The following is a 19,378-nucleotide window of genomic DNA, read 5'->3' on the forward strand; positions in this document are numbered from 1 at the left end:
TAAAGTCAATACTACTTTACTCAATTGCAGTACATAAACTGTGGCTTAGATCAAAACCTAATTTTAGTGAACAAACATACAAAGTCCTCTAAAAAACATTAAGGCTTTGTGTACAGTTTTGACCTGTTGGACAGATTTATAATCTTATTTTCTTATTGTTTAATAAAATACTGCTGGATATGAAATTAACGTATGCTACATTGTCAGGCTTGCCCACTAAACAATAAATGACTGAAATGTTGTACTCTGAGGGCTTTTTAAATAGTCAGCATTCCTTCCTTATAATACATTCCAGAAAATGTATTTATCATATAAACAAGTGTAATCAAGTATTTTTTTCTTGCATTCTCCAGTTGCAGTGTCTCCAATGTGAAGATCAACTGCTTTTCTCTTGTTTTATATTTATTTAATACTAACATACTTTAATTCATTTTACATCTGCCACCTTGGCGTTGGAAAATGAAAAAGATTCTCATCTTTTTATAAACCTTTTAGGCAAAACAAACAATCTTTTAATTGGGAAAATAATCTGCTGATGAATCAAAAATAGAACATTCATTTGGCAGTGGTATATAAGGTTTTGAATGATTCATAGTTGTAAAGATGACTGAGTAATTCCAATGTGAAACCCATAAGTGGCTGCTGTAGCGGTGTGCAGGGGAGGCACCATGTGGGCCAGAGTAAACAGAGGAGGGGCGGTGGAAATGAGAAAGGTGTTAGTGAGGAGACCCTGATCGCTCTCACAGTAAAAACACATAGAGCCAGTCAAAGCTTCTTTTCTTATACCAACACGTGTTATTTCAAAATAGACCCACCCGCTTTAGTCCCTCCAGCATTTCACAAAGATGTCTTTCGAATTGGCATGGAAACTATGATGTTTGCGTCAAACTCTCGCTGAGTTGTAATAGGGAGAAAAACAGGTTTGGAGTGTTTACCTCGTAGGCTTCACCGGTGAACTCACTGCCACAAAACTCGCACTTGACCTTGCGCTTCGGGCAGTCGTGCTGCAGGTGTTCGGGCAAGTCGCGACGCGTCAGCTTGACTGAGCAGCGGTTGGGGCAGGGTATCACGTTGAAAGCACAGGTGGAGAAGTGGCCCTGGAGGACACATAACGACACAATCACAAACGCATGTCAGGAAATACGCAAATATCACAGTTTGATAAGCAGCTGAGATAAAAAATAAATATAATGAAACAAGACGATATTGCAGCTTCTCACCTGCAGCTGCTTCATCTGGCCGGTCCAGCGACAGCCCTCCTCGCTGTGGATGCAGCGGATGGGCAGAGCCAGGATCTGTTGCTCCAGCTCGGGGTCAGGGTAGATCTGAAGAAAATAAAAAGGACAAGGTCAGTACAGCAGATGCAGGAGCTGACCAGGTAATGCTGGAAGACTCTTATATTACACCTTCATACAGAAAAGGTGTGAATGGGTCTGAATCTGCATTTTACCAAAAAAAGCATTAGCCCATTTGATCAACTAGAAATGCTAATTAATGTAGGTGATATCTGGGCTTTTACTTATAGAGCAAGAAAAGCTGACCTATTACATAAGGCGGCGATGCAGTATTTGACCCTGGGTGGTTAACATTTAACTTCTAAAATGATGAATTCACAGATTTCTCCATGTTATTCAGATACATTGTGTTAGTATGTAGGTTTTAGAGTCGCTTGTAGGCGTATTATTTACATGTATTGTTATTTTGGACAAAGCGAAGCTAGCAATGCCCTCTTGAGTCCAGCTTTTATGAAGCCAAGCTAAACACATCCTCTATCAGTGCAGCGATGAGATTGGTATTGATTGCTCTTTCCCGAAAAGAAATATATATAAGATAGGATTTTATTCATCCCGAGGGAAATCCTTGAAGCATACCAAATTGGAAAGAGAGTGAAAAGAAAATATAATATAGTTCAAGGTTTCAAGGTTTTATTGGTCATATGCACAGCATATACAACGTATATGTTGGCAATGAAAATCTTATATCCCATGCTCCTCCAACAACTCAACATACATGGTGCAAATAAGATAATAAAATAGTGCAAAAAGAGAGAAGAATATTTACAATAACAACAATAAAGATTTAAGACAGGTTACTGTAATGATTATAAAAACATGTTAAACTAGAATGGCATTATGAGAGCGCAGACCCGCATCCACATGCTCCTCAATTATCATATTTCCCAATTTAAGAAGTTGTTCATAGGACTGCAGTTTGACCATGAGCTTTAAGTCGCAATGTAGAAACAACATTGAAGCTAGAATTTGTTAAGTATTTTATTGCTCAGAGCATTTAAACAACACCTAGACCACTGCTCCCTAGTTGTTCTGATTCTTGGGAACATTCATGTGAATCTTCCCAGTTGGAATCTTATTTTTCTGATTAAACACGTGAACACAGCACAAATGCCCTATCTCACAATGTACAGGAGTGAAACATAATTTGTATCTGCCGCATGACTTAGGCCCTTCCACAAACTTTCTTTAAAAAAAAAAAGGTTTTTCAGTAACCCTGCTGAAAAGCAGACAAGCACACTGAGCCGAAAAACATACAAGAAGTAAAAAGTGTGTTTACCAAGATGTTGACTCTTTAAATGCTTTTTACAATAACATCTTGGTTTCATTATCACATTATACGAGACTGAATGTCTAAGATTAATGAATTGCGTGAGAAAACTGCAGCAATGTGTCGTCCCAGTTGCTGCAGTGACAATCAATGAGTTAGTTTGTGGGTTTATGGGACCTTTGAGAGAAACTGGCAACAGAGAAAAAGATTTATATTTCCTCGGTCACTGAGTGATGGGGATGAGTCACTTTTCTGCCCAAACACCCCAAATCCTTCCCTACAGCACGCTGACCCGAGGATTTACAGCTCTGCTCTGCTTCCATCCCCCCATGCTGTCACACAAGCAAAGCAGTGGTCAAACAAGAAAAGCCACTTCCTCAAAATGTTACAACAGCCCTCTAAACAAATAACAGCTCAGTAAAAGCCCCAATGCACTCACGTGCCTTTTAATGCACCGACATATGGGATCTATCAGCTTCAAATTAAAAATGAATTCATAAAAATAATATACAATAAAACAGTTCCTGTATCTGACTCATTGTTTCAAGCTGCAGTGTTAGGAATTAGAAACCTGAGACGAGCCAAACATGTGTGTAAACCTGTTAAACGTGCTTCACAAACATATATATCTCACATTAAAACGGATGCTTGCAATTTTACAGTGGAGGCAGGCATTTTTTTGCTGCCATAATCACATTCTTTCAGGCAGAGGGAAAAAAACCCTCTAAAGCACACTCCTCCATTGTTCCAGTCTTGGAATCTGCAGGGAGACTGCAGTAATGACCTTTTAATAACTTAGTCCCAGGCAGATCAGGGGGGTTAAGCTCTTTGGAGCTCCAACTTGGGGGTTTATTCTGTCTGGTTTAGCCATTGTTAGTCACACTACTACTACTACTACCACTACTACTACTACTACTACTACTACTAGTACTAGTACTACTACTACTACTACTACTACTACTACTACTACTACTACTACTACTACTACTACTACAGCAGCAGCAAAATCCTTTAATAACTGTAGGAGCAAAGTTGTGTTTGTGCACATTTTTTGAAGGACAGTGTGCAACGAACGGGACAATAACCCTGACAGTAGACCACCAGGATGGGGTCATTTTAAGGCGACTGGGAGCCTTGGTAAATAACAACGTCTGACAGGTGTGCCATGAGCACATCCTTCCCATGGGGAGTCCCTGCTATTACAGGCGCCTTCATCACTCTCAGCACAGCATTAAGACCTGCACTGCTGCATCTCCGGGTTAATGGCTCGACAGCTAATTCAAGCTAATGCTAACTAACTGTAAGGGAGAGATACATTACATAAAGCTATCTTTTTTTCTACTCTACTCAAAAAAAGAAAGATCATTAATTGTCGGTTGGTTTTAAATTCTCTGATGCATAGTTCAGAAATAAACTCTTATCCCTTTGTTGCAGTCCCTCTCTTTCTTTACAGCGGGGATCTCACATGTGAGAGACACATCCTCTTACTCTGAATACAGTTAGTCATTATCTCCTCCCCCCTCGGGCAGAATTTCATCTAACTGTCTCTTAAAAACACAGAGAGAAAGAGTACAGTTGAAATTTAAATACAGTTGTATTTTCTCCTGGGAGATATTTACTTTGAGAAAAAAATAGTGGTTCAAATCAACTGACATAAAACACAACCGCTGACTCTACATTAAGGATTATTGCTTGTATCTTAAGAGATTCACTGGTGCAGTTGTTCATTGTTTTTATTATTATATAATTAGACTGTGACTAAAGGTTAAAGTCACTCTCCTAAGATTGGAAAGCCTTTATTTTTTATTTTAACAGTTTATTAGCATGTTTTAGCTGTATTTTGGGCTTGTAGTCAAAAAAGTCCACCACTTGTTCGGGGCTGAATATTTCTGTCACTACTGGATGGATTGGCATTACCTTTTATAGTTTTTATTTAGCGACATAATAAGGTAAATGCTTAAATTTGTCCAACACTTTTGCAAATATCTGCAAAACTATAGGCCTCAGCTGTACCCTGAGCCAAATATCCAACTTCATCATAATAAAATGGTATAAGCTAAGATGGCGAACATGGTGTAAAATACAATATAATTGTTAAAAATCAGCATTTTAAAATTGTCCACTATTATAATAATTTATAAGGAAGTAATAGAGTCAGAAAGTGTGTTATTAGTTTGTAATGTACCTTGGCATAGTCCAACGGGAGCTGGTCCTCCGGACACTTGAAGACGCCCTCACTGAAAGAAAACAACAGAATACTTTAGTTATTAGTGGAATCACCTAAATGGAGAATGACTGCAGACAAAAACATCTTAGTGTCCTTTTAGAAAGCGTCTCTAAAATGACAGTCAGCCATTTTTAAAATCACAATCAGTGTTTAGTGAGATCAGTATCACCAACCCTGACTGAGAACAAGCGAAGCAAAAAGGCGCTTCTTTGACAGGCTGTAAGAGCAGCGCTGCTCCGCATTGTGTTTTATTCTGTCTCTTCAAACACTTAATCTGAGAAGTCTGACTCACCACACTCTATGACGTACAAACACGCACTGCACAATGAAGTCAGATCTTTGAACTTCTGGCTTTAATGACATAGGCTCTTTTATCTCTACCTCAAAGTAAATGTCTGCACAGATTTTTAATACCGGAGAAGACAAAACTACAAGTTGGAGCCTGATGGCATTATTCATAAAGAGATGATTGATGATACAGGTCACAGCTACATTTATAGATTCTCTCTCAGAGTCAGTTTTTAATTTATGCCCCTATTTCACAGTCTAGATTACAATGAGCTAGTTTTAACAGGCATGTTTTCCACAGAAAAAAAAAGGGTAAACTTTGCCTTCATGCTCGAGGCTTTTCCTCAGGAAAAAAACAACGATATGCTGGTTACTTATGGGAGAGTTTTTATTTTCTTAAATGTTCTCCTCCAGCAGTTAAACCCCCAAATAAGACTTTATTACAGCCCCTACTCAGTATTTGTGGCGCCACAGAGGAGCCCTCACTGGCCAAATGTGCGAGTGCCATGGCTCATTAGGATGTCCCCACCCTGATGTCATCATTAAATATTCAAACTTTTAAATAATGGAGGCACCAGGGGTGAGCCGCTACACATGATCCTGCAGCTGCACAGGAAAACCATCCAGACACACAAAGGTTTCTTAAAAAATGCAGTAAATGCAATCGGGAGCTAATCTCTGGAGATGTCAGCACTGCTTTGGCTCCCTGCTGTTTCTGGATCAGAGGCTCTTGTAAGGTCTTCATTTGTAGGTCAATTGTTTGTATATTTTGTATAAACTATTAAGTCATATCAACATTTATTTGTATAAGCTCCTTCCTGTTTTAGGTGATAGTTAAACAATAAATTTGGGTTAAGCATTTGGTCAGACAAAACAAAACATCAACTTAGGAATTGTGGACTCTGAAGAGTTTGAGAATTCATAGTTTGATTGCATGATGGTTGACAATGAAAATTGTCTTTAGCATGAGTTCTCTTTAATATTTAGTTTTCACATGAAATGTACTGAAACTGCAGACAACACAGATGCAAGGAAGTGTGTTTTTGTTTAAAAGTCACAAGCCCTCAAGCTTGATCTGACCTCCCATGCAAAGAGGCCTCTCTTAACCCAGACTGTGCCTAAATTATGTTTAAACTAATTAAGGGACAACAGTCAGTGTTAGCTTCTCAGTGTTTGATTGGCTGCAGTGTCACCTGACCGCAGCTGCCAGAGGCACAGCGACATGTGACAGGACGGGAGTGCATGTGCACATGGCCCCCTCCACCCAGATGCTGTGAAGCCATGGAGTGTGCTGACGGGGGGATGGGAACAGAGGTTAGGCCTGAGAGGGAGGGTAGGGTTGATGAAAATGAGGGGGGTGAAGTAGGGAGGTTAATGCATGACGAGACAGCAGTAATTCCTCTCCATCAGGGTCACTGTGTCAGCAGGGAGCTGGAGACCAATTAACAAGCCACAAAGGGCTCTAAAAGAGGGTCAATCGATTAGATTGGGAGAGCATAGTCAGCATCTCACGTGTAGTGTGAAATCATTTACAGTACTCATCGCCATCACCCAGGAATTATCTCAAATGTTTGAGAATAGAGAGTACAGCAACCACGCAGCAAGAGGAGATGTAAAGCGACAGGCTCTCAGCTCCGGACAAGGGGACAGCCAGAGGCCCCTTCCAGCTCGGGCCCCGTATCTGACGCACAGACAGGCAGACAGGCGAAAAGAGCCAAGTCACAGACTGTCAGGATGATTCCTCCCGTGATCGTAGAGAAGCTCCCGGAGCCACACAGTCATGTGTTTAGGCCCCACTGCTGATAATGCCGCTCGACTCTCTTGGTCGCTTGTGAGTTGAACTCACTGCCGCTTTGTGACAGCGTATTAGCAGTGTAAGGTTGGGCCAATGTGTAACGCAGCTCCAGTTCAATTACATCCATGTTATATGAATATTGAGGGCTTTCTACAAAGAACTAGAGAGCAACAAGACCAACATATAACTGAATATCATATAGGGCTTCGTTTTTCAAAAGGATCCATTAAATATTTAGTGTGAAACTCAAATATTTCCAGTGTTCATTGATTTAAGAAACTCTGAAAAGCTGAGTCTCAGTCTTTTGATGCCAGTTGTTCAATGAAACGATTGATAGATAATCAGGATTGTTACCAATTAATTTTGCTGTTTATAAACTAATCGATTGATTGTTTCCACAACAACGCCAACGTTTACGAAATCAATCGTAAAGCAATTACGGTAGTTGATCAACACGATGGAAAGCAAAGTTGATGATTGATTAATACTATAGTATACTCTATATTTCATTTATCAGGCCAAATATTTGGTGATTCCAGTTTCTAAAATGATCTAATTTGCTTCTTTTTTTTTTTTTTCAAACCATGTTTTGGCCAGCCAAGAAAAATAATTTAGAGTTGTCACTTGGGCTGTAGATTAAAAGGGGTTAATCAGTAGGCATAGTCATTTAGTCGTAGCCCTGATGCACTTATTAAAGGATGAACACAACTGTAGCACAAAGCCCAAAGGGAAAACTGTCTGAACACCCTTGCAAGCGGGAACTTGCACCTCACAAACAGCAAGGCTCTTCTAAAACAAGCTTCCCACAAATGTTTAGATCTCAGACCGCAGTTCACACCCTCGTCAGTGAACATCCAGGCCTAGAGGCCGACAAACAAGTGTTTCAGTGTCGCGTTAGGATGTCACAGGGGAGCAGCTTAAGTCCGGACAGCATACAGTATAATGCAATCACCTCATTAAAATTTTATCGCCTCCTTCTGTCTGCTCTGTCTGTCGGAGCAGCCGATGCTCAACAGCTGCTCTGCTGTGGGGACGGTCATGTTTAAATCACCTCAAATTCACAGTCAGACATGGACACACACATTATCACATTGTGTTAACTAGTGAAAACACTCACTGTGTAGGAGCAATGCACCAACTAGTCAAACCTATTATTGCATTTGACCTTAAATCCCTCTCCCCTCTTATTGGCCTCTCTCAAATCTTCTTTGCAGGCGCAGATTAAACAGCCTTGCATTCATCCAGACAATACCACGAGGACATCCGCCACAACATGCTTCGTCACTCTGCACTGAGCTCCTGACCGCCAGGCGGTGAGAAGTACAAATCCCTCAGGTTTAATCTCACCGGTGCAGAATGGAGTTTTTTTGTTTTCTGGGGGCCACACAGAGCGCGCATGCTGGTGACAGTGACCTTGAAAGCTGCTTTATATTAACTAACAGAGAGACTACTGAACAAACCTCCCTGTGTTTGCTATGTGGAGGGCAGGGCTGTTGAGGGACACTAAACAAACTAAATCCAAAGCATGAGGTCTTTGGAGAGCGCAAGTCTGTGGCACATTAACACTCTAAACAGACCTCTGTCACATGAGGTATTTTCTCAGATAGCATCGAGGAGCCTTTACTGAACGGCCCACTTATTTCCTGCAGGAGCTCACCACTAGCTTTTATGTTCATCCCCGTGCTAAACCCTTTTGTCTTTTCAAGTTATAACCAGGATTAACTTATATATACACAAACAAAACCTTAAAATCCACCAGCGCCCTCTGTTCGGGCTCTCTGTCTCCAAGCTGAAAATAAACTCCCGGCTTCTCCTCTGAGGAAGTTGAAGAGAAAACAGGAACTTTGTAGAGTTCCTATAATCCCCCTAAATCCATGTGCTTTACAGTTTGTGTGTGAAGTCATGACTTTTTTCTCTTACAACTTCTCTAGATATTATAGAGACATTACAAATACAAACCATCAAAACCATGATGTAGGTTGATGTCGATGTGAAATGTAAGAATTTGCTTTTTTTTTTTTTGGCTAATCTTAAAGTTAAATGGAAATGTTTTATACGAAGCAGAATTCAACCTGTGGTATGTAAACAAATCTTTGAGACCAGTGTTACCCGACTCCAAACTAATATTATATCAAGTAAACTGTGTGCATTACGAATAGTCAACTGTAATTGAGTAAAAGGAAATCACAGTCAGTAGTTTTCTAGCAAAATTGAAATGATGTATGATTTTAATTATGGAAACTTCACAAAAAGGAAGCAAATGTTTTTCCAAAGATTTAAAAGATTATTTTTATGTTTTCCCAGCTGCCTTTGGAGCCGTCTCACCACAATTTATTTCAAATGAAAATTGAGGATCTGCCTCCGAGTTACATTTCTCAGGCACATTCATAATAGGGTGTATTCAGTGGAGGAAACACTAATTTAGTATACCATCATATTTCTGTATAGTTTAATTTGTCATTTTATAAACAAACTAACCATCCGTCCTTTGAAAAACTGGCTTTTACTTCCTGGACTTTAACGCTGCAGAAGTTCTTCCTTTCATTCTCAAAACTACATTAACTCCCTCATGTAACCTGCTGACTAAAGCTGTTCCTATACCAGGTCGAGTGACAGGGCAGGTGGGCTGGTGTTTCCACCTGTGAAACCCGATACTCTGCGAATAGAGCTTCCTTCGCCCAAGGCTGTTTTGGCTTTGGTCCAAGTTCTCGGCAGCCATCTCATTTATCTGAAAAGGGAGGAGCAGCTCCTACTTTCACAGAGTGTGATGATGCACCTGCCTACAGGTGATTCAACCGCTCCCCACAGGCTGTCTGGGTGGGATATATCCTCAGAGGTGCTGTGAGAGAGCTAGACCACACATTTGTGGTAACATTCTCTTCATTATGCTGATAATTATGAACATCTCAGCTTCCAACACAATAAAAATATACTGGATTGTTTATTTGACACCTAGCTCAGCCTCCAAGTTGTTTCTTGTCATAGTTAACATTAAAATCCTGGAAATATTTAGTAAAGGAAGGAGCTGAATTTAGTGAAATTCTTTTGTTAATTGATTCATCGGTTAAACAATTATTTTTTAGGTTAAAAAACCCATTCCCTTTCTCAATTTTCTAAAATCTTAAATGTTTATTTTTTATTTCATTAAATTGAGCACCCAGCAAAGCCTTTCAGCCAGTTCAACAGCGGAGACTTGAATATGTGTGCTTAATCTTGTTCCGATCTGCTCTGTCCTTTTCTTGTAAAGTTAAAATGTTGTCATTAATTACAGACCATATTTTACCAAACACAGTATTTCACAGGCGCCTGATAATGCTATGTTTCTATCAAAGGAAAGGCCGTAAATGTGAGTGAAACAGACTTTATGCATCATTTACATTCTCCAAAAAGGAGATGGGAATAAATTCCTATAGCTTGATACATTTCAGGAACCTGCTTGTTGAGTTTAGTGCACGCCTGTCCTGGATATGACACCTGTAAAATCCCATTCTACTTCATCTGCTCGTCACTAACAGCCAGTGGCAGCTGTTTCATATGAAGCAACAACGGCTGACAGTCTGCAGGACATGGTCCTCAACTAGACAGAAATAAATTACATCTGACTCAGAGTTAGACAACCTAAAAAGACAGGCGGAAAATTATAGCACTTCCAATGGTGATTATGCACTTTTTTATACAAATCAAGCAGAGTTAAACTTTATAGAGAAGTTTAAAATCTCTATTTTATGCTTTCTTAACCAGATGAACACTTTTTTTTCTCTTGTGTTTCTTTGCCAAGGCTGGGAAAAAATGATGCAAGTTGTTGAAAGGCACTACTACGAGAGTGTGAGTGTGTGTGTGTGGGTGGCTGGATGTCTGGCCTCTTTCACTGACTTCATCTCCAGCACCCCATGTAGCACAAACGTGGACCAAGATAGAAAAACCATTAAAAAAGGATTGTGTTATTATGAGCTACACGTATACTACCTGCAGAGGGAAGCTTATTTTCTTCATGCTTTTGTTTCCTCTCTTTTGTGTAATATACTGACTCAGATAATTTCACTAGCATACATTGTAGATCCTAACAGTATACACCTGAGGCCATGATGCTCATGCCATCATTGGTTATGTAATGATATTCATTTCTCCTCGTAGTTGGCCTCGCCGTGCTGACATTTGTGAGCACAAGCCATCTGTGAGCAAGTTCACACAGCTATAAAGGGTCCAAAGGTTAACACATTCTCAGTTTGTTTTTCTGAAATGTCAGCTATGCAATGGCACAGACAGCAGATAAGGAGAAATATTACTGAGTACTGTATAAAGAATAGTTACATTTCAACAATACTACCACATTTTAGGCTTATCAGTTCATCATCTCAAATACTCTTACTGTTACTGAATGTACGATATGAATTATATACAAAATACTATGACTATTAGATGTAACCCAGAAAAATCCCTGTTCCTGGACAAAAAAGTGTGTGTTTCAATGTCTACCCACTCAATTTATTAAATGTATGAAAAAATGAAAGAACGTACGCCTCCGAAAACATACAGCCCACAAAACGTCTGTGTTTTAGGAAAATGATTAGCCATGAATATAATATCCAACAAACATAAGAGCTTAGTGGAGCACAATTACTGTAGGTTTAGAAAATGTTCAGACCTACATTTCCTAGGCGGAAATATTTTGCCTGTGTGATTAGAAAAAGTAGCTCAGAGAAGCTGGCGGGGCAAAATAAGACAGTCAGTTTGAATTTGTAAGCAATTAATAAGGTGACTCATTGTAATTGCCTGGGGAGCAGTTAGAAAACACCATGCCATGATAGCAAATGCTAAAAGAAAGAGCCACCTGCCAGAGGACAAGCCGACCACAGAGACAGAGTGAGAGGCAGCAAGGAAGGAAGTAAGGAAGGGAAGTCGAGGGAGGGTCAGTAGCAGGAGGAGCAGACATCTGCAGACTGAGCGCAAGCCTGCAAGATGCCATAATCCATCTTTAAGTGTTTGAGAAGGGGAGACAGCGCTTAAAAGTATTTATAATCCCCTCAAACTGTCTCCTTCCATCAGTGTGATCGGGCTTTGACATGGAATAGTTTGACATTTGAGAAATACAGTTATTTGCTGTTTTGCAGGATGTTTGATAAATAGGCCGATGTGCTAACATGCTCAGCTACGCTTGACGTTTTTTTTATCATCCTGTTTAAAATCCATATCATGTCAATGCGTTCTTCAGTTTCATACCAACAGTATACAGACTGTCAGGCTTTTAAATAAATAAAACAGCAAATGTAATAGAATGCAGTAGGATCTTTTATTTTCCTGGTCGATTTCATCCCCCAGATTATACGCTGTATGCAGAAGGTACGGGAAAATCAATCCACTTTCATTAACTGCTGCTGATCTGGGTGCAGGGTGACGGTAGTGGTGGTGGTGGGGGGGGGGGAGTCTGTTCCACCAATTGTATCAGGAGCTGAGCTCATGCAGTGTAATGCAGTCACGCTCATCCACTCAGCACAGCAAAAAAAGAGACCACCTATCGGAGGCCTACCCACATGCAGGAGCTGTGTACATGAAAGGAAAGCAGGGCTTGAAAGAGACGCTTTACGTTTGATCTAGTTGAAGGGCGGTTTGTAGAGGGGCGGAGCAGATGGAGGTCTGTGCCTAGAGATCAATGGAAGTCCTGAGCTTTAACATGTAGCATATGTGAGGAGGACCTACTGGTCTTTAAAAAAGCGCTAAAAGCTGCTGTCAAGGTTGCAGTGGGTGTTAAAAACCCCACTCTCCATTTTACTACCCACTGACACACATAGTGAAAGAGACTGATCAGCCGTTATTCACCAACTCACCCCAAATGGAAGCAGTTACATGCCATAAATTGCACCAGACACGTGTAAACTTGAGCGGTTTTAATCACAGATGGCAGCTCTAATTTTAGCTCAGCTTCAGAGGACAGATTTCTGCTAAAAAGGGCGATCTGCAGCGACGGTGGCTGGCTGGCTTCGAGGCGCTGCCACGCTAATCCTGTGGAATGCCTGCACTGGACGGAGGGGTTTGGAGATTGCCAAGGCATTGCCTGGCCTATTAAAAAAGAAGAACTGCCTGCCAACTGTATGCATATGGCGTAGGAGAAGCAGCACTAGACACTGTCATCTAATTTTTCCTTCAAATGGCATTAATGAATGTGCCATTGGAGTCACAATCATTGAGAAGCACAGCATGAAATCGCAGCACTAATACAGATTAAGTATGGAAGCAGCAGTGCACTTTGGGCCATGATACAAACTGTCTGTCAAAATAACAGAAAAGGCATTTTCAATCAGCATGTGAATGCAGCTGCAATAATAAAAGGCGTCAGTCAGAAAAAAATAAGCTAGCTAATGTGCAGGTGTTCAGTTTGAGGTAATTTCACAGGTTGTTTTTTTAAACCTAAAAGCAATAACAAAACATTTTGGGAAACAAGCTTATTTGCTTTTTTTGCTGGGAGCTAAAGTCAGCAACTTTCTTAAACTGTCCAAGCTCAATTAGCTTAGCATTAGGACTGGAAACAAGGGGGAAACAGCTGGCCTGGTTATGTCCAAAGGTTACAAAATCACCAATTTATATATACACCAATTTGTATAATTGAAAGAAAAAGATGATTTAACCTGCATGCTTATCTGCAGCTAGCTGTAACATTAGCGTCATAATAAGCGGACGGATAATGAGATATTTCCAATATTCTGTGAAGTAACTCTCCACGAGAACATGCACCTTCAAGTTTCTGGAGGCCTTTTATGTTCTCATAAAGTTTTGCTTGAGCTAGTATGTTGTAGATTGCCAGATGTTACAGACAGTTGATAAGGAGGAAGTTAATGCCCTGTAAATCCAGAGGTAAACATATTTTGTATCATAAAGCAGCTCATGTTTTACACACTTTCTCTGATTAGTTAGGATAGCAGCAGATAAATCAGTCCTTCACACACACACAGGATAGTCACACAAGATGTAAATGCCAGGATAGCATCACGAGGCCGAATGCAATCTTGAAATATAAAAATCCTCCATCAGTCAAGACAGGACAGAACTTTAGTGGAGTCTTTAAACTATCCTCCCTCGCATTCAATGAAGATTAAAGAAAAATAAATGACACAAAATCCCACAAGGCATTTTTGTTAAAGAGACATTTTAATTTAAAAAAGGATTTTACATCCAGATGTTTAATGCTCCTTTAACCGTTTAAGATGCCACGTGTGAGGTCATCCCATTGTATGATCGTTCACAGGTCATTCCTAAATTACGCGGTGTGGATTTTAGCGGGAAAAAACTGCCTTTTTGACTGTCCTAACTCCTGGGGAAGAATGAAAAGGAATATGCCAATGGCTTGTTAGCTGCTCCAAACGGCTCATTATTCCTGTGTCAACCTCCTTTTGCTCTCAGTGGAGTTTGTTTTACGAGTTTTAAAAGCACATATCTGTTTCACCCAGCCCAGAGCCAAGAGGGACAATTTCTCTTAAAAAAAGGGAATTTACTTCACTGTTGGCCACCAGAGGAAAAGCATCAATCAGAGACCACTTAGAGGTAAAGTTTCATGATTTACCAGAACCTATACACATGAGCTTATGGCACCGGAGGAGGGAAAGACGAGCTGTTGCTTTGCATGCTCTTACCATGAATCATGTTTTATAGCATTGCGTTAGCACTTCAGTTCATTTATATAGTCTCAATGCCAAAATTCATACAGCAGACAAAGACGGTTGTTTTTAATGCACGCAGATCTACTGCATTTCTCTGGGGACAGAGCCTCAGAGAAACACAGCTCTCAACACCCTTCAATAAAAACGTTTGCACATTGAATGTCGGTCCTTTGAAAATATGTGAAGCCAAAGTGAGTTGTAAACAAGTTTATAGAGGATCCAGAAAGGCAGATTATGTCACAACAAGCATTGCTTGCACTGCGCGACCAACAGCAGCAGGTGGGCAATGCAGATAATCCCTTCACCCAGTGACATCTTATGGACAACAAATCCTTTAATTAACCTGAACCTGTTCACCCTGTGTACACTGGAACAGGAAATAAGGCACCAGACTCACAGTGATGCACACAATTAACTTGATTCAAATGGCTTTGCAAAATAACTCTTGGATGTAAAAAACAACAGCATTGAAAGCCTGGAAGTTTCAGAAAAAGTCTAAGTATCATCAAGAAACATGCTCAATGAATATCATGAACAATTGGGCACAAACATTCACTGGCGGGACAAAAACGTTGTTAATAGAGAAAATCATTAGATCTGTGTTGACCAAGAGATTATGATTGCTCCAATTAATAAATGAACAAACATTAATGCCTTTTCTCCTCAGCAATCGGAGTTTGAGGTTTGACTGGTTTTTCAGCCAGAGGTGGATGAATCCAACTTTTTTAGAAGTTGAGAAAGTGTTATGCACATTTTGTTCCGCATCAATAGAGTTTGTTGGTCACGATGAAAAACGAACTGAAGACAAAATGGAGATGGGATAATGATTTGGATTTCTCCTTGTCAAAGTGTGTGACCTGCCCAGTGAGTCACCGTTATTACAGCCAAGAGCAAGAGGCACAGCCATGAGTCTGATGTGTCACGGGTCACTTGTGTTCCTCAGGCAGAAAAACTGAAAACTTTCTCCCAGCCTCGTCGTTCTTGCTCAATGCATCTCACCTTTCGAAAACTAGTCAAATTTAAGCCTTACTTTCTTCTCAGATACCAACAAAGAAAACAGCGTTATATAATGTGAACATCTGCCTGGGGCTCATTTGCATTCCCATTGAACTGCGAGAAGAAAACTTTCTTCTCCTGATTTATCAGTCAGCTGATGCAGGCCTGTGAGGTGTGCACATCAACCGCAGTGACAATTTTAGGCCCTGTGCTTTTGTGTCCATGGTAACTGGGAGCGAAGGTGAGGTATTTTTTTAGGTAGGTGTGTGTGTGTGTGTGTGTGTGTGTGTGTGTGTGTGTGCGTGTGTGTGCGTGTGCGTGTGCGTGCGTGTGCGTGTGTGTGTGTGAGATGGAGATGGAGCAGTTTTGAGCACAGTCACGTGCACTAATTCATGATAAATAAACAATCGCTGCTCCTATTATCAGCTGTTATAATCTCAGACATGCTTTGGCTCCTGTTTTCCCTTATCAGTCTGAATCTATGAGGAGTAACCTACATGTAGATTAAAGCGGTACAGGAAATCGCCCCCAGGCCTGTACATGCCCTCCTCTTACTGACTTCCAGCCCGCTCAGGGCTGCGCCTCCTGCAGTTGTCCACTTCTTTGCTTTGTGGATGCAATTTCTTTGTTCAGCGAGGCGAGGTGCTGACGTCAAATCGCCTCCTTTGTTTCAAAACGCCTCAGCTGCATTGTTCATCTACCATGAATTCTTCAACCTGCCCCTGTTGCTGGGAGCAACAATGAGATAAATGACAAGATTTTTCAATCAGCGCATAAAAGAGCAGGGAAGCAAAGGAGCAAACAAAAAGAGAAATTAATAAAAAATAGAGATGTCACCCATTTCTTGTAATAATAAAGATGACAATGCTATTTTGAATCTGTGTCAGATATACAATACGTTTGATCAGCTGTTTTGTATTGCTTTTTGAAAAATCTAAAATATTTTAAGCAAAACATGGCAAATTAATATTGAGAATATTTTCAGTGTTTTTGTATGTCTTCTTAAGGTAGAGTGATTTTTTTTCACGGTTGTCATTAGGTTTTGGACTATTGGTCGGACAGAGTTAGCTAATTGAAAATGTAAATGTTCCATTTTCAGACATTTTATTTAACAAAAGATTCAAGATTAAGTCAATTGTCCATCTTGTCCATTTATGACCACATTCAGCCAATCCATTGCCATTTCCATGGATGGTGATCTGAAAGTATAGAAAAGCACAAACACTCGTCCACACTGTTGAGTTGATTGAATGATCCATTTGGATATGCACCTGACAGAGTGACTTCCTGTGCAGCCCTTTCATAGGATCAATAGTTGGCTTGTGTCGAGGGAGGAAGAAGGGTTCAGAGCATTAGCGCTGTGTTGACATATGTGAGAATGAGCTGCGAGACACAACACAAAGGGGTTAGTGTACTTGACAGTCAGTCATTGAGCTGTTTGGTTAAAAGGACCACCGTAGTAAACAGCCATGCTCACGAGGGGAAGGTGGAAGAGTCTTGGCAGGAAGGAAACGGAAAGGCAGAGGGGCAACTGGGCATTGACCTTAACATTGATGTGGCCCCTGTGGATAAATGACTATAATTCAAGAGTCTGTTCGCTTCAAGTGAAGGGCTTAACTGCTTCGCCGACACCTGTTCAGCTTTACAGAGGAGCCTTTCACTGAGGACAGGTGCCTCAAGTCGACCACTTCCCCGCGCTCCCTGCTCCGCTCCCAGCTGCTCTCCTTTCAGACTCAGATTCCTCACATGCCAGCCTGTCTGCTCAGCAACCAGCGGTCATTCTGCAGTCTGATAGTTAAGAGAATTCCCTAATAAAAAATAAATCCGCCAGAGCATCAGCTCAAATTATGGGTTATTATGTGGTAATACTTCAATCAGTGCCATTGTGCACTTAAAAAACAAAATAATATGCATCATAACACTTTATTCTACGCTACATGGTGGACAAGTATGAGTGTGTAAGCTACTCTTCCTGTATGAACGATAACAGGACAATAATTGTGTTTCCATCATCAGTTTGAAACAAACTAAAGAACATGCTGCGTGGGTCATTACCTGACTTCATTTTCTATAAAAGTGGGAATGGAATAATTGCTAAGGTTGCATCAAACAAAGTTTGTTGTTTATTAAATGAATCAGACAGTTTTTTCTCAAATAAACAATTGATCAATAAAATGCAAGGAAAAGATAAAAAAAATTCAAATGAAATACAAAAGCCAAATGATATACACAGATTTGTTGTCATGTTTGTAGAAAAATGACAACTTTAATGGCTAATTGATAATCAAAACTGATGCTAACATGTTTTAGGTAAATACAATAATTGTGTCTGACTCGTTAACTGTTGTGGAAATGATTTATAGTTATGCACTAACATTTGACACAGAAACAATAAGCATCCTGCTGGAATAATTTCTGTGGGAGTTTGAACATGTGTGTTGCTGTCACACTGTCAACTCTGTTCAGTGACCTGAGCACAAGACAAGCAGATTGGGGGAAGGGAGGGTGGGCGAGGTCAGTGCAGATGAAGCCAGATTGAGCACGGAAATGGTTTTGAACTGAAAAATTGTTTCATACCTTCAAATAACCACAGCTTAACACCCAAACTATAAACCTTCTGGAGGGGAGCGCAGGTTTTGAGGGAACAGGCATGTACGTGTTATGATAAACATGCCTTAATGTTAGCTGTCTCACATAGCATGCATACCCAAGCTCTTGTAAGTACTAGCCATGCTTTTCAGATGTGGGCCAACTGGCTGCAGTCCAGCGGCAGCAGGGCTGGGTTTGACGGTTCGGTCCCAGCATGCTCGCTGTGTGAGGGGAAAGGTGCTTCTCTGAATATTTGGAATATTTTGCATCTTTGTTTTGCCCCAAAAGGCTGGGAGATTCAGTTTTAAAGGGGCTCTTAGATAAGAGGAGGGCACGTTGAGGCTTGTCTATAACTGGCACTTATAGGAGGTTGCATTCACACTGCTGCTGCTCATTTGTGTCATTTCATTTAGGGACAGTTATATTATTGAATCAACACTCAGCCACTCTCGAAACATGGCAATGCAACATGGTGGTAACCAAAACAAAACAAAACAAATCTTAGTTTCAGAGAAATATACACTACTTATTTATGAATATTTATATAGCTGCAGCTAGCTGAACTATCTAGGCAGTTTAACTTGGGATTCAAATAAAATCTTGAACATGCTGTCACTAATAAACTCACGAGCTGGAGACAGATGATGTGAACTGAAAGATTGGAGGGCGGCCCTGCCCCAACGAGAGGCCAAAACATCTCAACCTTAATAAAGTTGAAGTGCCTGCTCTATCTTTTAAAAGTCACAAGGGCCTCTCTCTCATTTCTTTACATTCAAACAGCTGTCACAATACTAATCTCACTATAACATATTTTCTGGACCTCTGCAGCTGTGTGAAATGGTCAGGGCACTTTCTCTCAGCGATGTCATCATCACAGCTGCATCTGCAAAGCTTTGCAGCTTCCTCCAAGGAGATTCACAGAAAATTACCTTATCCTGAAACTGGCGAGCTTACATCTATCTGTCTCAGGGGGGACGGGGCTCTGAGGAGGTGGGGGTATTGAGTTTACAGTTAAGTTTCCTCTGCAAATGTCTTTTTTGGCCATTAAGTCACAACAACTCTAGTATCCTGCAGTTTGTTTTATTTTCCTCAAACCATATTGTAAAGTTTACAGAAGAATCAGAGCATGTAAACCAATGTAACATTCATCACGGTGTTAGTCAGAAAAACTGAATTATTGGACTGTCTGTAATGATCAACCTTTTCTGGAGTACACAAAGTGAGAGTACACTCATTTTCAACCAACCACTGCAGTTTGAGTTAATGTTT

The 19,378-nt window shown here is 40.5% G+C and overlaps 1 protein-coding gene across 1 annotated transcript in view; it reads right to left on the reverse strand.

Moving 5' to 3' along the window:
• The window catches only part of traf4a (tnf receptor-associated factor 4a), a 30,856-nt gene that overhangs the window by 5,152 nt on the left and 6,326 nt on the right, over positions 1-19,378 (reverse strand). Inside the window, exons 2-4 of the mRNA XM_063907560.1 lie at positions 4,748-4,799; positions 1,221-1,325; positions 936-1,097 (exon numbers count right to left, since the gene is read on the reverse strand). Coding sequence (XP_063763630.1) covers positions 936-1,097; positions 1,221-1,325; positions 4,748-4,799 — 319 coding nt within the window. The remainder of the gene's footprint in view (positions 1-935; positions 1,098-1,220; positions 1,326-4,747; positions 4,800-19,378) is intronic.

The sequence above is a fragment of the Eleginops maclovinus genome, chromosome 18 (genome assembly GCF_036324505.1).
Source record: "Eleginops maclovinus isolate JMC-PN-2008 ecotype Puerto Natales chromosome 18, JC_Emac_rtc_rv5, whole genome shotgun sequence".
Taxonomy (NCBI): Eukaryota; Metazoa; Chordata; class Actinopteri; order Perciformes; family Eleginopidae; genus Eleginops; species Eleginops maclovinus.